We start from the raw sequence: 15,884 nt of genomic DNA, 5'->3' as shown, positions 1-15,884 counted from the left end.
GATCTTTCTCCAAGCTGAAAGATTAGGCAAGAATGAACTGGACGGGCCAATGGTCTGACTAAAGCAGCTTCGTATTTTCTTCATACCTCATGCACTTTTGTGCCACAACACTTTACACTGAGAATATTGCTCAAGCCATTAGTCTTCCCCAGAGAATATAGGATAAGCCTGCCCGTTAGACAAACAATGTCTTCATCCCAGGCGCCATCCCTTCAGAGGGTGGAGGAAGGCTTCCACGTATTTGTAAAGTCCGGGTCCACATCTAAGGACAGTCCAACCAGACTCGGAAACCTGGAAAGCGGTAGAGCCAGTAGCCACCACTGTTCACCGTTCCTCCACCTACTCCAGTTAAATAGCCCAGCTTTCCTGTCTGTTGAGTTCATTCCATTCTGGCTATTTTGTCGCTAGCTGTAAGTCAGCCATAGGGTGGAGGGGTGCAAGACGAGGGAAGAACGTGGTAGCACCACTTTCTCTGTGGAGGAGGAGTACTGAGAGGTGCAGAACTGCCCATAGGCAGGGCACAAAGATTAAAGCCAGGGAAGGGAAACTTCTATTTCTGTGCGATGGCCTTCCAACTCACATGGCAGTATGTCTTTGTAACGGTTCTTCTTGAGATTCTCCTTGCTGCCCCCGGCCTCTGTTGAAATGCTCTGCTGTTGCCGAAACGCGGCAGCCCGGGCTTTGATTTCCTGCCGAGAAACAGGAACGTGAAAATCCAGTGCGGCAGGAGAGGGTTACCTTGAGTCAAGAAGGGGGAAGTCGTAGTAGACAGTAACCCCTTCCCCCCCCCAACTCTGTTCCTGATTCACAATCTGACTGGCTCAAAAACATTCATTGCAGCACAACAAGGTGGTAGAGTCCTGACTGAGCTAGAAGTGGACTGTACCACTTCAGACTGGAGATTGTGGATACCCTATTTGTAATGCTCCACCATGTTTTTAAAAGGCATCCAAATAAAAAAGCTAGCATGTCAGGGGAAAAGGTTCAAACCCTTTCCCTCCTCCCGGGCTAGGTTTTTTTCCTGAGAACATTTGTTTTACCATACAATTTTAAGGAGGATCAATATTGCAGACTTCCTAACAACCATAGAGCCTTGAAGAGAACCTCAGAACGTTTGACAAGATAAGTGAGATAAACGTTTGACAAGATAAATGTTTGACAAGATAAAATTAACAAGTAACGACTATTGCTGCTGCTACTAATAATGATAGTGCTTATATACTGATTTGTGCCTCACCCAGAGTGGTGAACAAATTAGTGTTATAACAACAACAATAACAACATTCAATTTATATACCGCCCTTCAGGACGACTTAACACCCACTCAGAGCAGTTTACAAACTATGTTATTATTATCCCCACAACAACAAACACCTTGTGAGATGGGTGGGGCTGAGAGAGCTCTGAGAGAGCTGTGACTGACCCAAGGACACACAGCTGGCTTCAAGCGGAGGAGTGGAGAATCGAAACTGGCTCTCCAGATTAGAGTCCCGCTCTCTTAACCACTACACCAAACTGGCTGTCCTACACCAAACTTATCTTCACAATACAGCTGGGGAGCTGGGGCTGAGAGGAGTGGCTTACCCAAGGCCACCTACTGAGCTCATGGCAGTAGTGGGATTCGAACCAGTAGAGTGTTGATTCGTAGCCAAACCATCTAACCGCTGTACCACAGCAGCTCTCAAGCAGCAGCTGTTATGAAGGCCACCCTGTCTCAAAATGTATTGTGGTGCCTTTTACAAAGAGGTTTTTTGATATACACTGATCTTGTGCTGCTGCTGTGATAACATGGTTCTACCCTTTCCAGATGACACTGGCGGAGTGAAAGGAAAGGCTTTGCGATTGAGTTGTATCCATAGGGTTAAGTGTTCTCTGAGCAGCACAGGAACTGTTCACAGATAAGCATGCACAGGGCTTTTTTTCTGCCGCTGAGCGGCACATAGGGCAATCTAAACTCTCCTCTGTCTGGAGATCAGGGGGCGGGGCCATCAGCCATGTGACCATTTTCAAGAGGTTCCGGAACTCCGTTCCCCCGCGTTCCAGCTGTAAAAAAGCCCAGAGCATGCACATGGGCAAAAGTCTGAAAAGCATTTCAGTAAGGCAGGAGGTGCAAGCACCACCCACGTCGAGACCCATGGTGCCTTACACATACTATACAGGAAGTGATGTTACCTGTGTTCTTCCCAAGTTTTGGTATCCCTCTTAAACTGTGCTGTCCAATGACGTCGCTCCCTGCATCCTACACTGTGATGCAACCTTCTTTAAACGGGTCTTGCTTAATCGTTTTTCATTTCAGTTGGGAGGTGAGGACACCTCGTTCCCTGATCTACTGTCATGGCTCAGATGGATCTAGGCATCGATTCAGAAGATACGGATATCATATATCCACACGTGGGTGGTGAGTTTGAATGCCAATCAAGTCAATGGGCTTAGAACAGTGTAACTCTGCTTAGCATGGCACTGTCAGATATCACTGAATGTGGAGGCGATAAGACAGCTCGTTCTGATGTGGAGGAATCCCTCTCCCTGCCAAATGTGGCCCCCCGGGAACCAATAGTTTAAATCTTCCAAGGAAGCCAATATCTACCTTCTGTTCCTCACTTCAGATGCCAATGAGATTACATAATTGCCAGGATCCGGGCCAACACATGGCCTCTTTAAGAGAGCCATCAATGTGCTACAGTGGCTCGGCTCACTACCAGACATTGAGGGGATGCAAAAGGCAACTGATATTGCTTCCTGGATCCATGTTGCCCCGGCAGGGTCCCATATTAAGCCCTATGTGGCAGGGTAGCAAGAGCTTGGCTTGATTCGGGCCAGCAGCAGTTAGAACGAGGCAATGGGTGCACCTTGATTGGGATGACAAAATACCTTTGCTTCTTCCAAACGTTCAGTTTTGGTAATCCAGCTATGCATTAAAAGTGGAAGGCAGCACGAAAAGAGGAAGCCCTAAAAGGAGATGGCTTGACTCAATCAAAGAAGCCACGTCCTCCAGTTTGCAGGATCTGAGCAAGTCTGTTAAAGATAGGATGTTTTCGAGGTCTTTCATTCATAGGGTCACCATAGGTTGGAGACGACTTGACGGCACATAACACACACACAGCTATGCATAATGGGAGCACATGCTACGCACCATCCTCCTGATATTCATGGTCACCATTTTTTATGCATGAAGCAAGGCATGTATTTTCCATGTGCCTATGTCTCTGGTATGCATGAACACATTATCTGAAAAAATCTGGGATTCCATTCACAGGTACTCAAGCTGTACATGCGTGGAAACGACATGCAAAAAGGTGATGGCACACATTGGAACAGGACATGCTCCCATTGCACACAGTTGCAGTGCCAAAACTGAACGTCTGAAAAGGATAGCAACCTTACCTACTCGATCCTTCTCAGCCTATTAGACAAATTGAAGCTGCTTGGACAAAAAATGCATAGATGTGGAAGCTTGGCTTTAATTCGCAAAAATCATTACTTTTAGGATTTCCTTTAGTCCTCTGGGTTCTTAATGATCGAGACTGAGGGCCAAGCTACACATGACGAATGACACTTGAACGGCAAGTGTATTTCTCCCTGTTCACTTGCCCTCCACTCAATCCACTTGCCGTTCAAGTGTCATTCGTCACTTGTAGCTTGGCCCTGACTCAAGGTGCTTTGCTGCCCAAGGCCTCTATCACCATCTCCTCCTTCCTACTTTTCCTCTCTCTCTGTCTGGAAGCTGGAGCAGCAAATCCTCCTTTCCCTCTTTCCCCTGGCCATCTTAAAAAACAGCACAGCCATAGGGCTTCCCAATCTTTTGTAAGATTCCTTCTCCTTGCAAACCTTTGGCTGTCATTTGGTTCAAGGAGGAGCCATAGGTCAGTGGTACAGCACCTGCTTGACACACCTAAGGTCTCAAGTAGGGGTGTGAACTTAAAAAAAAAATCCAGTAGTTTCACATCTGGATAAACACAGATCATCTGCTTTGTTGTTCTGAATTGGGAGGGTGCCTTTACCAGTTCAGGAGTCCAATTCTGGTTTTCTTTTGGGGTCCACTTTTTTGGAGTACCAGAATAGCTGCTTGGCAGCACCGCTTTAAATCTGAAAGGGTTATTTTCTATGAAAATTATAAACTTTTAAAATTTAAAGGGACCAGGTACCACCAAACAGCTGTTTGCTGGGCAAGCTTCCTCTTTTCTCCCGCCCCACCCCAAAACCTGAAACATTCCCCAGATTACAGGGGATTAATGAACGTTGGTCCTGGAATTCAGGGAATGTTCTAAGTTATTTCTGGTATACCTAAACTGACCCAAAGCAGTGATTTTGGGGTGTATTTTCAGCTTGGGGGCACCCAAATACACAGCTCCAGTCCCAAATTCAGTCCCTGGTGCTCTGGTTAAGAGGAGCTGATACTAAGGGCCAAGCTACAAGTGACGAATGACACTTGAATGGCAAGTGGATTGAGTGGAGCGCACGTGGAGGGCAAGTGAACAGAGAGAAATACACTTGCCGTTCAAGTGTTATTCGTCACTTGTAGCTTGGCCCTCAGTGCTAGATAGATTGATGTGGTTGCCCTGACAAATCCTGCTGTTTATTGTGGTTGCTTAGAACCGAAATGATGGTTAAATTCTTGTAGAAGTCCAGACAGTCTTATAGGAAACACGCCTACAGTTTTAGCAGTCTAGGAGACCACATAGCTCCTTCATTTATAATTATAAGGACTGATGGAACACTTCGTTTGCAGAACAGAAACGGCCCTTCAGCTCTGCTAGTAAACACTAGCAAATGCCCTCCAGTAACCCTGCAAGCGCTACCTAGATCCTTGACATTTTTATGAAATCTCACAAGCTTCTGCCGAATTTATTTTTAGAACACAGAAGCTTCGTTTGACCTTGTTGGGAGCTCCAGAGCAGGTTCTCCCAGTATAATGCCTGTCTCTCATCCCCAATTGGTTGAGACACTAACAGATTTCTGTCTAGGACCGATCTCCACCCAAAGTTTCACCAGGTCAGGTGGGGTGTTATGTAACACATGAGTCTGCCCTCGAGGCAAGATGTACCTTAGGAGCGGTTGGTATCATGTCACTCGGAGAACCATACTACACATTGCACAAGTAACATTGCCAACCGGCCGGGCCGGGGGGGGGGGGGAGTCTTGTTCCTTTGATAGAAGCAGGGCTTTTTTTCAGCCGGAACGTGGTGGAACGGAGTTCTGGAACCTCTTGAAAATAGTCACATGGCTGGTGGCCCCGCCCCCCTGATCTCCAGACAGAGGGGAGTTGAGATTGCCCTCCGCGCCACTCAGCGGCACGGAGGGCAATCTAAACTCCCCTCTGTCTGGAGATCAGGGGGCGGGGCCACCAGCCATATGACGATTTTCTCCGAGGGCAACCCACTGAGTTCCACCACTTCTTTTCCCAGAAAAAAGCCCTGCATAGAAGTTTAATAAATGGAAATGGGCAGTTGAAGCTTTTCAAGGCAGGAATTGAAATAATATTTCCTGATAATTGCTGCAGATCAAAATCATATTAAAGGAACAGCTTTATTTCCTGTTTTGTTTTTTCTTTGTTCATCATTTTAGGCCTAGGATCTCTCATAGTCGTTCTATCAAACATACTTTTTTCCTATTTCTCCCAGCACCTAGAAGGTCCTTCCCGGATATACTTGGATGTATTATTTATTTATTTAGGATATTTCTATGCCTCCTCTTCAGAATCCTGCTCGAGGTGACTTACAATTAAAAACGTTGCAACATAAAAACAAGCCATTAAAATCATATCACTGACTATCAATAGCATAGCACAAATATCAATAGTACAACACAAGCAGTCTCTTAAAAAGCCGCTAAGATAAAAGCTTGGGTAACAATATGTCTTTTGGCCGGATGCTTGTGTGTATATATGCCGTCACCCAGTTCGGGCATGTCATGGCAAGTGAGAAGCAGAGATGGTTTGCTAGTGCCTTCCTCCGCATAGTCTTCCTTGGTGGTCATCCATCCAAGTACTGACCCTGCTTAGCTTCTGAGATCTGATGAGACTGGGGGCCAAACTACAAGTGACAAATGACACTTGAACAGCAAGTGTATTCTTCCCAGTTCACTTGCCCTCCACTTGCTTTCCACTTGATCCACTTGCTGTTCAAGTGTCATTCGTCACTTTTAGCTTGGCCCTGGGCTATTCCGTGCCGCCTTCCCTCTGGCCTTGGGCCTACAGAAAGTAAAGTAGGTGGCAGACAAGTCTCAATGGGGAGAGTGTTCCAGATAGGATTACCAATCCCTGGGTGGGAGAGGGAAATCCCTTACTCCCACCCTCCACCACCACGCACCTGGTTGGCGGGCAGGGGGAAAGGCATGGGAACGCGCCTCCTGGGTACGCACCCGGCCTGGGCAGCATGATGACGTCACTTCCAGCCTCCTGTGCGATGATATCTAGATGTGACATTACCAGAAGTGATATCATCACACAGGCACGTGCATGTGCAAAGAACACAATAGGAGTGATGAAAAGGTAAGCACTGGGTACCCCATCCTGCTGGGAGGGGTAAGGGGAACTCATAACCCTAGTTCCAGAGTTCTGTGGCCACCACAGAAAATGTCCTGTCTCCAGTTGCCACCTGTTTCACCTCTGAAGGTGAGGGCACAGAGAGCAGGGCTTGAGATGCAGATCTTAACTGGTGGGCTGGATAGTATGACAGGACGGAGACAGTCCTTCAGGTAACCTGGTCCCAGCCCTTTAGGGCCTTACAAATAACCAGCACCAAGAACCAAAAATCATGCCCAGAAACAGATGGGTAACAAATGCACATATTCAGCACACGGTGATATGATCCCTGTATCCAACTCCTGACCATAGACTGGCTGCCACATTTTGGACCAATTGACGTTTCTGAACTGTTTTCAAAGGGAACCCAATCTCATATTCTCTTACATTGTAAGTTGTGTTCCGAAGAGAGGCAGCAGTTAGTAAATCCATTACTCTCCAAGTTTAAATCTTTGGATAATTATTTGGAATCTGCAGATACTGTGCTACTGAAATATTTGCTGGAAGATACTAAGAAAACTGTATCCTTGACAGCAGCGAAATATTGGTTTTGGTCATAAACAAGCGGAAGTTTTTAACAAAAGGAGAGATTGAAGATAGTTTTATTTTTCAGGATTTATTATCTGCAGAGTATGACAATAGTTTGAACTAAACCTGTTCTCCCTTTCTTTTTATGTAGATAGGAACTGTGGTTTGTTTATGTGATCTTTTTCTTGCTGGTCATTTGACTGTAATAATAATACATTTGAATTTGAAAAGGCAACCCGATGTAGAGTGCATGACAGTGATCCGAGTATGGATCACTGCGCCCGTAGCCGATATCTCTTTGATTCCAGTTTGAAACTGCCCATAGATGTAGACAAATGTCCTGAAAAGGTGGTATCCAATAATACTATTGTTGGAATTTTGGGGGTGGAGGGGTAGGATGGGGGGACATGGCAACTGGATGCCCAAAATTGCACACGCAATGCATAGCAGTCATCTAGACATTCATGATTATACTTGCTGAGAGAGGGACTGTTGTCCTGTTGAATGGGGAGCAAGCTGCCGGTTAGGGCTTTTGTAGATATTAAGCGAAAACACTATTGTGAAAATTCCAGTCTTATGATGACAGTGCGTGTAGGACAGTGTGTGTAGAACAGTGGAAATGAAGAAAAAGGGAGGGACCCACAAAGCTCATGGACTCGGTTGATCGTTCGTTCGTTTGTTCGTTCGCTCGCTCATTCGTTCATTGGACTTTTAAGCCCACCCTTCCCACGAGCAGGCTCAGGGCGGGTCACAACAGGGTATAAATACATTTAAAACATAACAAGACCAGATCATTATAGTGGTAATAAAATACAGTAAAATGCTAAAACACAATTCCCAAGATAGTGGTCCCTTCCATCTGCCCCTACCAATAGCGCATGGGGGAGGGGCTCTTTAAGGGGAGGGGAGGGAAGGAGGAAACAGCCATTCTGGTCATGTTATCAAAGGTCTTGGTCCCAGGGCTGGCCCTGGATTGGCCTCGTGGACTGTCAAGCAGACGTAGGCTGGGAGAGTTGCTGGATAAAAACTCAAATTCAAATGCAGGTGCCTGATTGAGAGCCAAGCTACAAGTGACGCCTGACACAGGTTGGACACTTGTCAGCTTCCCTCAAGTTTTGATGGGAAATGTAGGCATCCTGGCCTTGCAGCTGTAATGGAGAGCCAAGCTGTAAAACCAGGACGCCTACATTTCCCATCAAAACTTGAGGGAAGCTGACAAGTGTCCAACCTGGGTAAGGCGTCACTTGTAGCTTGGTTCTCAGACTTGGACCACGGTGTGCAAGGAGAAGGGGATAAAGCTTCTCCCCAGCACTGTTTTCCCAACCTGAAATGGTTGGGGTGGGGGGAGGAGTTACTATTTGACCAGTTAGGGAAATTTATGTATAGCCCTGTTGAGAGGTGGCAGGTCCACCCTTATACTCACCTACTCCACAAGAACCTCCTGTAGTGGAAGGCCTCAGAAGAATTATTCTTTGGTTGGAGTATAGGGGAAACCTGCACTTCAGGTTTGCCACAAAAGCCAATTGAGCACAGCACTGATTGTCTGGGAACATGTAAGGACACCAATTTCCCCTTCTCCCTGCTGTAGTTTTTCAGCGTTTTAAAAAACAGATTCTCTGTTTCCTTTTGTTTTTTAACCGGGGAAGGGAATGAATGAACTTTTAACTGAATAAATGCATGTGTAGCACTTTAAACAGTGCAAAAACATGAATAGCGTGCCTAAAAAGGGGCAGGGGGAAGGGGCAAGACAAATTATTGAATCAGCATTCAATTGGCTGGCACGTCTGTCAAATGCAATCTAAAAGGAAAAAACCCACGGGGGTTATAATCAATACTATATACAATATTTAACGCACAGTTTGAATATTTAATCAACAGTTTGTGTATTCAAATGTTCATAGTACCTGCTTACATCAATCCAATAGAAACTTATACAGAATAAACCTTCAAAGTAAAGTAACCAGTGTCCATACAGTATCTTCTTGAACACAACTCAAGCAATTCAAACACAAGTGTGTAAACTGGAGTAACTTTTCTTAGGATTGCACTGTTAGGAAGGCTGGAAAGTAAGATTTTTTCTCCCTATTTCCAAAGGCTATGGCAGTTTCTGACCCTTGTGGTTGCAAACCAGGAAGTTCACCTTACCATATCCTTCCCTGGCCAAAAGTATGTAGGGAAAGTTTCCCAGTTTCTTTTGCCTTTTAATTATGCAGGCTGACTCTTTTAGATAGGTGTGCTTGGGGAGGGGGTGGATTCTGGAACCTGTGTGGGGCCTGGGACAGAACACTGTATTGTGGGGTAGAGCCCAGAGCAACCAGTGAGGAACCTGGGCTGTTTCCACACGGCTTACCTTATTCTGCAAAATAGTGAAATCTCGCGAGAAGACGCTGTTATCGCATGAGAAGACGCGATAAACAGCATCTTCTCACGAGATTTCGCTATTTTGCAGAATAATAAGGTAAGCCGTGTGGAAATGGCCCTGGAGGAGGCAATCATTTGGGGGGATTCCAGAGATAATGGCCCAGGGCAATGTGGTCTGTTGATGTAATATGTATAGTTTGTGTTTTGTTTCTTTAAGTGGCTGAGAAAGAACAAAAATGACCGTTTGCTTTTTCAGTATCTAGCCTGGTAGACTTGGGGAAACAATCACATTTACTGTCTGTTCCCCGCTGGAAAGTTAAGAGCTGCTATTTCAAGATCAAGAGTTCAGTAGCACCTATAAGACTAATACAATTTGTGGTAGGCTATGAGCTTTCGTGAGCCACAGAAGCGAGCTGTGGCTCATGAAAGCTCATACCATACCACAAGTTTTGTTAGTCTTATAGGTGCTACTAGACTCTTGCTCTTCTCTACTGCTACAGACAAACTAACATGGCTACCCATCTCGATCTATTTCAAGATCAGTTTCGTTCTGAAAAAGAAAGCACACAAGTCTTCTTTCTGTGCAGAAATACTGTTTTTTAGGGTTGCCAGCTCCAGGTTGGGAAATTTCTGAAGTCCAGTCTCTCTACATGAGGTATCTCACACGAGAATGCTCATGTGTAGGGAGACACAATGCTAGCTGGGAAGTGTAGTTTAAAAAGGCAGCGCTGAAGGCTCTGTCAATTTCACCTCTCTACAGAGCTGGAAAAGATCCCTCCTCAGAGGGTTTGTTAATTTCCTCTTGGCCTCCCCAAAGACTCTGTCAATTTCACCTCCCCATTTGCTGTCTTTTAACACTACGCTTCCTAACGTTGTGCCTCTACGCTTGAGCGTTCTCATAAGATGGCTCGTGTAGAGACTCCCTTGGAGCTTGAGGATGGCAGCTTTTGGGGAGGGGAAGGACCTCAGAAGCATATAATCCTATAAAGTCTACCCTCCAAAGCCGCCATTTGTTCTAGGGGAACGGATCTGTGATCTAGAGATTAATTGTAATTCCAGGGGATCTCCAGGCCCCACCTAGAAGTTGGCAACCCTCTTTTATAATGTACACCTTTACGTGCCAGAAAAGAGGAGAACTGTAGGAAGAGCTAGCCTTGAGATGAAAATCAGCCCTGGCTCCAGAGTTCAACAGACCCAAAGCACCCGTGTCTTTGCTCTATTTTATTCAGACTCACACTTGTGCTTGATTTCCAAGAAACCCAATGTGTATTTTCTGCTTTGCCAAATTAAACTGGTTTGCAGGATTCTTCATTCCATTGAAATTAGGGCCAGATCAAGACAACCTGAGGCCCCAATGTCAAGTTTAAGAGGCTCTGTAACATTACCAAAAAGTGGCAATTTGGTACCTTGAGGGATTTTTTTTTTTTGTATTTAGAGGCCTCCCATAATCTGAGGCCCTAAACCGTAGTGCTACGTTGCACATAATTCTACCTCTGAATGAAATGAAGATGAAGAGGCAAGCTGGTTTCATCACCATCAGATTATTTATTTAGCACATTTTTATCCTGTCATTTCCCCAAGGAAATAAAGGTGTCATACTTGATTCTCCTCTCCTCCACTGAGGTAGTTTAGGCTGTGAGGGACCGTGATTGGTCACCAATACGCTCCACAAAAATGGATATTTAAACCAAAATCTCCCAACATAGCCAAATACTCTTAACTGCTACATAACACCGGCTGTGGCTGATTATTTAATCTGATTAATTAATCTGAATCAATCCCCTTTGCCAGCTTGGTTTCTCCACCCCATTCATGGCAGAATTCACTTATCCCCCAAAATATATCTTAGGCCACGAAGTACAAGGACAGACAGTATTAGTAAGGAACAAATTGTTGAAGGGGTGGCAGTGGAGTTGCTGAAACTGGGCTTTGTGTTGTCTTTCCCTGATCCTTGGAGGGAAAAAGAGAGTCCAAAGAATTTTTGAGAAGACGGATCAATGCGTATACTGTTCAGAAGGGTAGAACAATCTATGCTCTACTCCCTGACACAGAGCACCATCTTTGAGGAAGCTCTGAGTTCCAACAAACCCGTCTAACTAAGCCCATCCAGAGTCATCTACTATGTGACCTGTTCTGGCACATCTGGGCACATGATAAGCAGTGACTGATTCAGGAGTGAGGACTCATCACCTCAACAGTCTGGCAGGATGTGGAAAAGCTGTGTCGACCGAGTTGGTTGGAAACCAGCTGCCTCACAAACAGGTGACTGTATAATCAAGTCAAACTTTGACATATCTTATCAAGGACTACCAAAATGCCCATCATTAGGATGTTAAGGTATATTAGGAAGGGGCTGAAGTTCTCTTGGCATTAATAATAATAATAATAATAATAATAATAATAATATTTGATTTATATACCGCCCTTCAGAACAACTTAATGCCTACTCAGAGCGGTTTACAAAGTATGTTATTATTATCCCCACAACAAAACACCCTGTGAGGTGGGTGGGGCTGAGAGAGCTCCAAGAAGCTGTGACTGACCCAAGGTCACCCAGGGGAGGAGTGGGGAATCAAACCCAGTTCTCCAGATAAGAGCCACACACTCTTAACCACTACACCAAACTTCAATCACTTCTCCTTGAGAAAATTGCAACTTTTCTCACTGTTGGCTGGTTTCAGATGTCATAATAAACCATTGCTTGATTAAATATCAAGTAGTAGTTTATTTTCCACGGTCAATGACCAGCAATTTACAAAAACACCAATAAAAGGTACCACAGCTAGTCATGGCATAAGAGTACCAGCAGTCCAACAAACACCAGTGTTAGCACTGGCATTTCAAATTAGGGTTTGTAGCTGGTTGATTAACCACAGTTAGTACTAAATATTGTTTGTTGTTATTTCTGAATTCCCAAACCACCGTTTGTTGAGGTTGAGCCCCCTCTCCAGGCAATGCTTGATATCTCTATGAATTTCCCAAGCGGGAGCAGGCAAACCCAAGGTTTTTCAAAGATCTCTGTGGCTCCACCTAAAAGGTGGTCAAGAGCTACGTTCAGCGACTGATGCGGGGTAGTTTGTGCACGCCCTAGAAGACCCATGAAAAGATCTGCTCTAAACTTTAAAAATGCTTTTATTTCATAGGGTTATTCTCTGTGCTGCTTAATTGACTTCTATATTTCTGATGCTCTTCCATGTTCTAGTTTTAGGAAAGAATAAAACTTGGTAAGGTGGCAGCAGGGTTGCCAATCTCCAGGAAGGACCTGGCTACCTCCCAGAATTACAACTGATCTTTAGAGGACAAGAGATGGCTGCTTTGTAGAGTGGATTCTATGGCATTAGGCTCCGTTGAAGACCTTCCCCTCCTCTAAACCCCTCCCATCCCAGACTCTGCCCCCAAATCTCCAGGAATGTCCTAACCTGAAATTGGTAACCCTACTTGGAAATGGGGTGGGGAGTAGAGGATAGTTTTTATCACTCAGAAGCAGCTCTTATTAAATAATAGTTTGATGGCCCCTGCAACATATTGAATACACATCCAACAGAATGTGGTATCAGGTTACTGATGGCCAAACTACACGATACATTTTTTGGTGAGCCAGGTCTAGCTTCCCCGGACATGACTTAGAGCCAAGCTACAAGTGATGCCTGACACAGGTTGGACACTTGTCAGCTTCCCTCAAGTTTTGATGGGAAATGTAGGCGTCCTGGTTTTACAGCTTGGCTCTCCATTACAGCTGCAAGACCAGGATGCCTACATTTCCCATCAAAACTTGAGGGAAGCTGACAAGTGTCCAACCTGTGTCAGGCATCACTTGTAGCTTAGCTCTTACTTTCTTCACAACCACACAGCAGCTGGGGGGGGAACATCATTTTAAAAAGAGTCAGTAGTCCGATTCAGCTTGAAACTGCAGTGTGGGGGAACGAGGGTCTCCTGCCCCCCTGCTTTTTTCCTGAATCAAAATGGGCGATTTGGAGCTGCATGTGCAGCAGCTGTGTGGAAAGAAGTTAGGTCCAGGAAATCCGGACCCGACTCACCAAAATAATGTATCATGAAGTTTGGCCTCCAGTTTCAGGAATGGGAGGTTAGATTTTTCCCACATCACATCATCATCATCATCATCATCATCATCATCATCATCATCATCATCAAAACAACAACAACATTCAATTTACATACTGCCCTTCAGGACAACTTAATGTCCACTCAGAGTGGTTTACAAAGTGTGTTGTTATTATCCGCCACAATCACCCTGTGAGGTAGGTGAGGCTGAGAGAGCTGTGACTGACCCAAGATCGCCCAGCCGGCTTCAAGTGGAGGAGTGGGGAATCAAACCTGGCTCTCCAGATTAGAGTCCTGCTGCTCCTAACCACTACACCAAACTAGCATACCCAACTGCAGAGCTTTGAGTCAGCCATTGTGGGGAGGGCGGACTAGAAATTGAAAATAAATAAATAAAAATGAAATGAAATTTTCTGCCTAGGAACAAATTGCAGTCATCTATATGGGAAAAGGGGTACAGTTAGGGATACTAGTGGGATGTGAGAAAAAAACTGCTCCGACTATTGGTGATCCCAGCATGAAAATAAAGCCTGCCCTTCATCTGCATAAATTGGCCCTGGGTTATAATTCTTGGTCAGACCCAAATGTGACAAATTACAATTTGCATACTTTACCAACTAGGCATGTCCATGCTACAAATGTGTGCCGGTTTCAAACCTGGTTAGTTGTCCTGGCTCCCAACCCAGAAGCCCCAGAAACTGTTATTCCGTAAAATGGGTAGTGATCTCTAACACTACCCATTTGTTGAGAGGAGGTGTGACAGACAAAACAGATTCAATGTGCTATCGTAACAAGAGCACTTTGCCTTTATACCGATTCAAAGCACTTTTGCAGCCATTTTCTCAGTAAGTTCTCACAAAGCTTTGTGAAGTGGGTCCAGATGGGGTGGGGGATTGTGAGAGAGTGTTTCTTTCCAAAGGGCCCCCTAGTGTGTTCACAACTGAAGCGAGATTTGAATCACAGACCTCATTGGCTTATAGGGTGGTAGAGAGTACCCTCAAGTCATAGCTGACTTATGGCAACCCCTGGTGAGGTTTTCATGGCAAGAGACTGACAGAGGTGGTTTGCCATCGCCTGCCTCTGCAACCCTGGTCTTCGTTGGAGGTCTCCCATCCAATTACTAACCAAGGCCAACTCTGCTTAGCTTTCAAGATCTGATGAGATCAGGTTCACCTGGGCTATCCAGGTCAGGGCCGCTGGCTTATATACTGGTGTAAATTAAAAATCTGAATGTAACTGAATCTGATCAGTGGTCGATCTAGTCCAGCATCCTGTTCCACACAGTGGCCAACCAGTTACCCCGGAGGGCCATCAGACAGACCTTTCCCTGATGCTGCTTCTATTCTTTCCCCAGAAATCTAAGGGGCGGGGAATGCAAGTCCTGCTTTTTGTTGAAACGGATCACACAAATTGTAGGAATGTGACACCCATCCATGGACACAAGCGTCGAGGAGATTCCCCTCAGCGGTTCCTCTCTGCCAAAGAACACTGCTTTAGCCTCTGCCTGGTCACTTAACAGTGTCCAGAAGGGAGGGATGTGACAGGACACTGCAGCGGCTACGGTGCCATTGCACATTCTGTGTGCACGACATGCACGTCTTGTGCTCTTCTAGCAATTGCAATATTTATTTATTTACTTCAATGGGGACCCAGCACGGCTTACATCGGTCTCCTCGCCTCCTCACAACAACCCTGTGAGGTGGGTTAGGCTGGGTGTGGTGTCACTGGCCCAAGATCACTCAGCAAGCTGCCCTGACAGAGTAGGGTTTCAAACCTAGTTCTCCCAGATCTTAATATTATACTCTATCCACTATACCACACTGCCTCTCAGAACGCTAACCGTCTTTTATTCTCACAGATTAGCAACTCAGGACCTGTTCCATCTTCCCTTCCCTCGATTACTGTCCAGACACGAATCCCACTCCGGAAAAGGATTAGCACCGCACCTCATTCTCAATTTGATAGTTCTAAAAGAACAGTTGCCCATTTTCTTAGACGGCACCTGTACCTTTACCGATGGCAGAGAAAGCAGAAATTCAACAAATGTGAAGTTTAGTGAGAGCTGCAGTGGTAAAAAAAAAAAAGCTGCACCTGTTGGGTTTCTGCCTGCCCTGCTGCTCATAAGAAGACCCAGAAAGGGCAGGGTGGGGGGGGGAACTCGGCTGCGTGCTCCTGTCGAAATCAAGAATCCCTAATTGCAGCAGACAGAAACAAGTAGGAGCTGGCCGGCATAAGCCAGGGAAAAACCAAGTCATTGCTGAGCCACCCTCTCCCCTCCCAGCGAGAGCCACTCACCTGGAACTCCTCAGCCAGCTGCCCCTTCTCCTGCCCTGCTTTAGCCTCCACTTGGGCTAGGAAGGCCCTCAGGTTCTCTGCACAACGGCTCATCCCTCTGTTGGAGAGAGGGACC

General features: G+C 45.6%; 1 protein-coding gene across 1 annotated transcript in view; it reads right to left on the bottom strand.

Moving 5' to 3' along the window:
• The window catches only part of PTPN18 (protein tyrosine phosphatase non-receptor type 18), a 54,569-nt gene extending 38,685 nt beyond the window's left edge, over nucleotides 1-15,884 (bottom strand). The window contains exons 1-2 of the mRNA XM_055003541.1: nucleotides 15,770-15,884; nucleotides 581-689 (exon numbers count right to left, since the gene is read on the bottom strand). Of these exons, the coding sequence (XP_054859516.1) occupies nucleotides 581-689; nucleotides 15,770-15,862 (202 nt within the window). The 5' untranslated portion in view covers nucleotides 15,863-15,884. The remainder of the gene's footprint in view (nucleotides 1-580; nucleotides 690-15,769) is intronic.

Source organism: Eublepharis macularius, chromosome 19 (genome assembly GCF_028583425.1).
Source record: "Eublepharis macularius isolate TG4126 chromosome 19, MPM_Emac_v1.0, whole genome shotgun sequence".
NCBI lineage: Eukaryota > Metazoa > Chordata > Lepidosauria > Squamata > Eublepharidae > Eublepharis > Eublepharis macularius.
Note: the sequence above shows the minus strand (reverse complement) of the source record. Positions and strands in the feature narration are given on the sequence as shown.